The 8,096-nt window shown below is 39.8% G+C and overlaps 1 protein-coding gene across 3 annotated transcripts in view; it reads left to right on the forward strand.

The window, feature by feature from the left end:
• The window catches only part of SMARCE1 (SWI/SNF related BAF chromatin remodeling complex subunit E1), a 16,727-nt gene extending 12,198 nt beyond the window's left edge, over nucleotides 1-4,529 (forward strand). For all 3 annotated transcript variants that reach the window (XM_085310418.1, XM_085310416.1, XM_085310417.1), the window contains exons 7-10: nucleotides 67-239; nucleotides 1,078-1,179; nucleotides 1,692-1,902; nucleotides 2,750-4,529. In XM_085310418.1, the coding sequence (XP_085166544.1) occupies nucleotides 67-239; nucleotides 1,078-1,179; nucleotides 1,692-1,902; nucleotides 2,750-2,961 (698 nt within the window). In that variant the 3' untranslated portion in view covers nucleotides 2,962-4,529. The remainder of the gene's footprint in view (nucleotides 1-66; nucleotides 240-1,077; nucleotides 1,180-1,691; nucleotides 1,903-2,749) is intronic.
• The last annotated feature ends 3,567 nt before the right edge of the window (nucleotides 4,530-8,096 follow it).

The raw sequence follows: 8,096 nt of genomic DNA on the forward strand, positions 1-8,096 counted from the left end.
AGTTTCATTAGACTTGCTATTCATTTTGTGGAATTAAAGTAGTTGCATTTAAAACTTTTGTTTCAGATTATGATGATGGATTTTCTATGAAGCACACGGCTACAGCTCGTTTTCAAAGAAACCATCGTCTCATCAGTGAGATACTGAGTGAAAGTGTGGTGCCTGATGTCCGCTCTGTTGTCACTACAGCTAGAATGCAAGTTCTTAAACGTCAGGTTCAATCTTTAATGGTTCATCAGGTAAAGACAAATGTTATGAAAACAGCTAAACATAATGGTGTTAGGCTGTACTCCAAGTTTCATGTCATTTGATCATCCACATGACTATTCTTGTTGGATGTCAATGTTCTGAACATTCTAACAGCTCATCTCTGGGCTTTCTTGGGAGTGGCAAGATGTGARATCTTCCACTGCTTTTTGTCATCTCAGAGTTATGTTCAACTGTATTTTGTTCTTTAGGATATTTTAMGTGGTAAATCTGTAGCTTTTCAGTATTTTACATGATCCTTCTTTATATAGAGTCTTTTGCTTTATATGCATTGATATAGTTGTGGCTTTCAGCTAGTTTATTACTGGTAACTTTGTTCGTAACAGCTTCTTATTTTGGTAAGCCCTCCTTATAGTACCATTTTTTCATTGCAAATTACATGTCTACAAGGAAATGTGGTAAGGTCACATTTGCATGTATCAGATAGCTTTGCCTGGACGGTGCCTGTATTTTCTAAATAAGTATATTAAGTACAGTCAGCATACATGTAGGCAAAAAAAAAAAAAGATGGAAATCTGTCCAGGACAAGACAGTGGACTGTTCACCTCAAGTACCTATTGTTTTTCATTCATAATATGCCTGGCAGTCAGGAATTGCTGCATAAACATGTTATTCAGACTTCATTAATTTTTTATGTGAACTTTTGTCATTGGGTATTAGATCAAAGAAAAACTTCAGTTTAAGGATGTTTAATTTACTACCTAGGCTTATTTTAAAGTATTGAGTTTAAATATTTTTATATGCAGCAGTAAACTTTGCCCAGTACTTGAACTGACTGCAAAGTAAGCTTCTTACCRATTTTATTTGCAGCGTAAACTGGAAGCTGAGCTTCTGCAAATTGAAGAGCGTCACCAAGAGAAGAAGAGGAAGTTCTTGGAAAGCACAGAATCCTTTAATAATGAGCTAAAAAGGGTACAACTCTTCCACTTCTCTTCACTTACTCTTAGGAACCTGTAGTTACCTGTATTTAGGAGTACTCTGTCCCATTTCTGTTTAGTTCTTTTCTAGAATATTCACAGCTAGATGGATGGCAGTGTGCTAAGCCTGGTGAAGTGTGTGGGTGTTAGYATGCAGCATTCTGATTATTTCATGCTCTCTCAGTGACCTTTAGTGGTTATTTTGAGCCAGTACAATTTAAAAGAGCCTTCAGGCTTCACTGGTTGAGTTCAGTAGAGAGCAATACAAGGAAAGTGGCCTAAAGCCATTTTGGAGAACATTGTGCTCTGTCCTTGGCTGCATTCAAAAACAAGACTTAGATAATATGCTTGTATTTACTGAAGCTCTTTATATTAACCTTGTCAAATCCAAAGAACTACGCTGTATGTAGAAAGACTGAACTTACAACTGGGTTTTCATGATGTTTTGTTTTTCAGTGCAACAGAGTTAGTAATCTTTTTTGGGGGGGGTGTTTTTTTAATTGCTAGCTATGCAGTTTGAAGGTGGAAGTGGATATGGAAAAAATTGCAGCTGAAATTGCTCAAGCTGAGGAACAGGCTCGCAAGAGGCAGGAGGAAAGGGAAAAAGAAGCAGCTGAGCAAGCTGAGCGCAGTCAAAATAACATAGCAGCTGAGGAAGAACAGGCAGCTAACAAGATGGAGGAGAGGAAAGAAGAGGAGAATACTCCCATGGAAACAGGTAACTGCATATGAAGATCAGTTTCAGCATCTTAAGAGGATGAACATTTTATCTGTAGAGTCTCACCTTAGGCAGGAGGAGTGTCCTACATTTTTGCTGTCTATAGGAAGAAAAGCTTATTCAGCAGGATGTTAAGAATAGTTAACTTCATCTTGGTGAATGCAGGTGTTTGCKTTCTTCTTATTAAATTTTTCCGTTATAAAATAGGAGAGGAAGAGATACCACAAAGCCAGTATGGAATGCTTGGTATTTAATGTACCCAAAGAGAAAAAAAGTTAGATTTCTGAACCCTTTCTAAACTTAATTCATCTTTTAGACAGGAGTTAGACTGGAGCATGGAGCATGTTGGGAGTATTTTCCAACGAAGAGCTCTGCTGTCGATGTCTAACAAAGATGATGCATTTTCCRTGTCCCTCTTATAAACTGATTTACAAACTTATTTACAGGTGTTCAGTACAGTGACATTAGAATAAATTAAGGTATTTAAGATTATCAGTGGCTAGTATTTCAGTGGCCCACTGTCATAACAACATAAGCCTAATGGAACATGTACCAAGAAATCAGATTCTAGTGTTTCTGGTTTAACAAGGTACATTGCTTTCTTTTGGCTATACTTTTGAGGTCTAGCAGCTGCATTTGACTTTCAGGAAGGTATGTGGCAGGACTATGCATACATCCTAGGTACTGAGAAGTCTTGCAGAGCAGTGCCTGTTACAGCATACACTAAATAACAGAAATAATTGCTATGAAATAGAATTATTACTGATGTTATTTATTCCTAAATTTTCATTGGACAATCTAAATAAATGTATTGGTATGTAAATGACACAGAAATATTTTATTGCAGAAGAGCCTCATCCAGAAGAGAGCACAGAAAACCAACAGAATGGTGAAGAAGGAACATCTACCCCAGATGATAAGGAGAGTGGTCAAGAAGGGGTTGATAGCACTGCAGAGGAAGGAACCAGCGATAGCAACACTGGTTCAGAGAGCAATRGTGCAACAGTTGAAGAGCCTCCTGCAGACCCTATCACTGAGGATAGCGAGAAGAAAGAATAAATATTGACTCACTTCATGTGTCTCTTTTTAATGAAGTACAATTTTGAGTTCAAAATGTGCTTACACGGCTTTTGTATCTTCCTTGCCTGTATCATTTATCTYCAAATGATACTGGATTTTATTAATGTGTCAGATACCAGCATAGGGACTTAAAGGGGCCCTTAGGGGCAAAGTATGTCTTACAACAGACAGAAAACATCTCGCTCTTAAACACAATTCTACAATATGGAGAGGATTATTGTTTGGGATTTCTTCCTCTCAAAGATTTGTGTTGGTTTTGGTTTTTACATTAGAAATCAGATGCTCTCACTGTTTTCTAATTCCATGATCCTAGTGAAAATGTACTTTTTCTCCAGGGCACATTTTGTTCATCTGTAGCTGAAGTGAGATGCACATATTAAGATTACTTGTGTGTGTATTGCCATTCTACAGCAGTTGTCCTGACTTAGATTTATTGATGGACTGACTGGCCTTCCAYGCATCTCCTTGTCCTAATCCATCATGTTGATTGATGTAAGGGAACATTACATGGGAAGCTGGTAATATGGTCACCAAGGCTGATGACAGAACAATTAAGAAAGATTCTGCTTATAATACCTGCTTTCTAGTTAGGTTAGAACTTCTATAATGTACCTTATAGTTGTTAGCATTAGTATTGAGCCAAGACACACAACCCCTTTACCTCTGRGTGTAATTTAGAGAATTTACTTGATTCGGCAACAAAAAAGAAATGCTACAGCAGTCTAGCATGTGTTATCACTGCTGTTTCAGTTCTTGCCAGCTAGGATGTCTGCTGCAGCTGCCCTGTTCTTCACTTAAAAAAAAAAAACAACTTTCAGTACATGAGCAGGGCTCCCAAATAAGGCTGAAGGACTCTGATGGTTTGTTTTTTGTTTTTTTTTTTCCCCTCCTGTGTAATCTTTTATGCACTAGCTGTTTTAGAGCTAAGGAAGTTTGCTCATGTTCTGCACGCAGCTTTGCAGGACATACACTTCCAAGTCTAAGAGCACAGTCTCCTTGAAGTGACTGACTACATGATGTCTTAGGGGGAGTTTCCTGTGATGCAGAATTCTCTTCACAAATAGTCTTTGCTTTTCTTCACCATTTAACTCTTATTTGCTACTGCAATCTCATGGTACGACCTCAGCCAAAGATGCAGCAAAATACAAAGCAGGAGAGCATTTAAAGATGTACTTTTATCTTTGAGCTCACAGTCATGAATGCAGTACAGACTGAATTAAAAAAATAGTGGTTTTGTTTGCCATGAGTTTTCAAAACTTCTGGCAACTCTGCAAGTGTACTGAAAATACCACACTGTGCCCTGTATAAACAGAAGCCCTGTCTGAAGGAAAGAAAAAAAAAAAGCTCTAATTACTAAAATAGATACAAGCCGTTTCATGACTCCAACTATAAAAGAACACATGATATGTGCATATGCTTCAATAAACTAGTATGTTTTTACTGAATAGTGGGTATATCAGATGGTAATGTTTTTTAAAACCATTTGTTTTTTTTTTTAAGTGGTCTAAAAATAATAAAATCCAATATGTCTGGTTTTTTTAAACTGACAGTGGTCTGCTTCTTRTCTTTTAAGATAGTGGCGCATTTGATATAGGGCATTCATCAGCCTTTCTCCATCTTAAGTCTGGAGCAGAAAAAAATACATGGAATTCATTACTGAAATGTATTAAATACAAAAAGTTATGCTCAAAAAGCACTTTGAAAACTAAAGCAAAAAATTCCTGAGTAGCTCTAGGCTTTTGTTCAAAACCTAGCTGTCTCTAGAAGGAACTCTGACTTTTGACTTTGAAAGCCAACGAACAGGAGAATTTGTAGTGGGAATAATACAAGCAGTAGCTAACTTGTCAGCTTTTTGCCTGGGAGCTTTTAACTCCAAACTATCAGCAGTAATTTTGTGTTACTTTGAACCAAGTGAAATTTCCGTCCTGAAGGGGCTATGAGATAGGAACTTAAAAGCAGTAAGATATTTGCAAGATATGAAGAGGAAGATGCAAATATAGTCCAAATACTTAAAATCTGAAGTCAATTTTTGCTACTGATTAAGTGTTCTGCACTCCACCTCAGATGATTTCATGAACTGTCTAAGCCAGACTTAGACCTTTATTTCTGCTAGCAAGCTGTCGTTAAATCAGACACTACAACACAGCTTGTATGTGCATTAAATAGAGATACTGCCTTGCAATTTACAGTTTAGTTTCATATTGCAGAGAAGTATGCCTTTTGGCAGTGGATACCAAGTAGATGTTTTTGTCGAAATGCCTGCAGTAGTTCTTAGCGTKGTAGGTTCTCCTATGAAAGAGTACGTGAGGCTTGAGAGAGCTGATTTAAATCCTTACTGTAGATGTTAAGACCAACCCCACAAATAAACATCGGTACCAACACTGTACCTACTTCTCCCCARTGGGCAAATCTGAACAACACGTTTGCTTGTTCAGGTGGTAAAGGAGAATGTGTATATAGCCAACCAAAAATTAATTCCTATAGGTAATGTTACAGCTTACTGAAATACACAAATTACAGTCACTGTTACCTACCACTGATTGTTTTGACATTAGCAGTTGCAGAAAATGCAAATCACAGCTGAAAACTGGGAAGGAAAAGAAATTGATGATGGAAGCCCTCACCTTACAAATACTGTCACATAGTGTGCTACTCAAGTGGGAATACTTGTATTTTTCTCACCTCTTTTGGAAAAACATAAGATTTGCAAAAAAAAAAAAAAAAAAAGGTGTTGCCTTGGACACAAAAGGAACTCTCCTATCAGGAAATGGAAACCACAGCTGCTCCCTAAGTTGTTTTTAAAAAATCGAAGCAGTGAAAACCCGTAAAAATTAAAGTCATTTTAAATTCAAAATTCTATTCAGCTTCTCAGAAAAAGAGGCATGCTGTTCCACCATCAGGCTTAAGCACCTGTAGCTGTACTAGTTTGGTTGCATTTTATGAGTTTCCATTTCCAGTGATTAAAAGGATTGCTTTTAGAAAAATAAACCTTAAAGCACTTTTAAGAGTGGGARGGAGAAAAGTGAAAGAGTTGTACCCTTATTAGCGCAAAAATAAGCAACCTTTTTGCATAGCCCATTGTTTTACTCACTTTTAATTGAAAAAGTATTAGCATTAGTGTGGAAATTATGAGAAACWCTTAAATCATTCTAACCACAGATTACCATAAAAAGACAAGGCTGTTGCCTTTCTTACAATTCAATTACAATTGCCTTAAAATTCAAGTTCTAATTAGCACTTTATATTCTCAGAAAGGTAATTTAAATATAAAAGATGAACAAATGGCTTCACTGACTCATGTTGTTACAGTCCCTTAAATCCATACTGGGATCTTGCCTACCAGCATGATCTGATCAGTGCTGCGTATCATGCAGAAACTAACACAAAGTGGTGCTCCTATCAGCTCAGTTCCCTTTAACAAGCCTTTCTGATTATACATAGAGACTGTTTTATATCTTAAGTAAAATATCTGAAGATTTGTTTAATGCATTACATTCTCCTAAAAATCTCTTTCTTCAATGATAGCTGCTGCCAAWATAAAACCTCATTTTCTTAAATGACAGCAGCTGCTACCTGGCCTGGACCTGACCACAAAGSTGCTCAGGTGTTTCCACTGGAACCAGCTGGTGCACAAGCAACAGGAGACTTCATACTTCATGTACTGTGAATGCTTGTTGGGCAACTGCTTTTATCTGTGCAACAGCTTTGGTGTTTGAAGGCCATCTGTGTTTTTCATCTGCTGCATATTCTCAAGGCGTATGTAAATACCAGCAATTACTGGCAGAGACGGGGTGCGTTGTAGCTAAGGGTGTGTACCCAGATGAGTAGGTGTCACTTTCAAGGGTAAGGTAACTTTTCCAGGCACACCAAAACCCTCTGAACAAACGCCCAGGAGGKAGGGTTTGAACCACTGACCAATTCCAGTGGCGTCTGGCAGAGGTCCAGAAGTCTCTTATAGGAGCTGCCTGCAAGGTATGTGCACATCAGGGATGAGGCACAGCAGAGGGACCCAAATCGCTGCCGGGAGTGGGTGCTGCCAACTGCTTCTCCTGGACACCACAACATCCCTGGCCAGCTGCAGTACGTGCTGCCTCTCGCCTGGCACGCAAGCTGTAAAGGGGGAAAAGAGCAAGAAGCGTGGGGAACTAGAGGGCAGTGATGAATTTAGGGGAGTCATGAGGAGTAGCACAGACAAGGGAGAGAGCTCGGAGAGGCACTGGGATATGCGCAAAACCCAGAAGCGCTGCAGCGCCAGACTCAGAAGAAACCTGGCTCCTTYGCTGTGCTGCTGGCATAGCCCCTCCTCAGCCCTGCTGCTCTCCCAGCCGCAGCTGGGACCAGCTCCCGGCCAACCGCTTTGCACTCTCAGCTAACTGGCTAGCTACAAGCCCGCAGGGAGGCAGCCGATTAGGGCTGCTGGTGCCCAGCACCCCCACCTCCTCCTGATGGCCTGAAACCCTCCCACAAGGAAGATGAAGTAGATAAACCCCACCAGCTTTTGGGGGCAATTGCTCGTATTAGTCGCCTACCTCTTTTTTTTTTTTTTTTTTGCATGCTTTGTCTGGGGAGTGGGTGCAAGCCTGTAGAGCCATGGTGACCACAGCTCCTTCCTCTCCTTCCAGCAGTGCAAAGGGACTGCTGTGACAAGGGTTCCCAGAATCTGCCCAAGCAGGGGTTGATGTGGGTGTGGGCTGATGGGTGTGGGGACTACGGGGAGGTACCTGCACTGCTGGAGATACCAGCTGCAGCGGCGTGCAGTGGGGCCTATCCCACCTCTCACAAAATACTCAAGAGAGRGCAAGTCTCACACCCACTGGGCACTGACAAGAAAATGAAAAGGTGAATCTAAACCACTGCATCATTATGAGGGAGTTGTTTACTTTAGTCTGTTTCACTCTTCAAGAAAAAACAGGATGGGGGGTGAGGTTTGACTTATGCTTTTTGACCTTTGACAGCACCACTGCTCTGCAGCTTGCTCTAATTTGCTCTACAGGAGCTCAGTAGGTTAAATCAAGCAGAGAAAAGTTCTCTTTCATGTCTGGCAGTTCTGAAAAATATGCTTTTGTTTCCCCAAAGATATACTCTTATTAGTAGTCATTCAAGAACCCTAAGTA

This window comes from Rhea americana, unplaced genomic scaffold, assembly GCF_003343005.1.
Source record: "Rhea americana isolate MKP2758 unplaced genomic scaffold, rheAme1 scaffold_319, whole genome shotgun sequence".
Lineage (NCBI taxonomy): Eukaryota > Metazoa > Chordata > Aves > Rheiformes > Rheidae > Rhea > Rhea americana.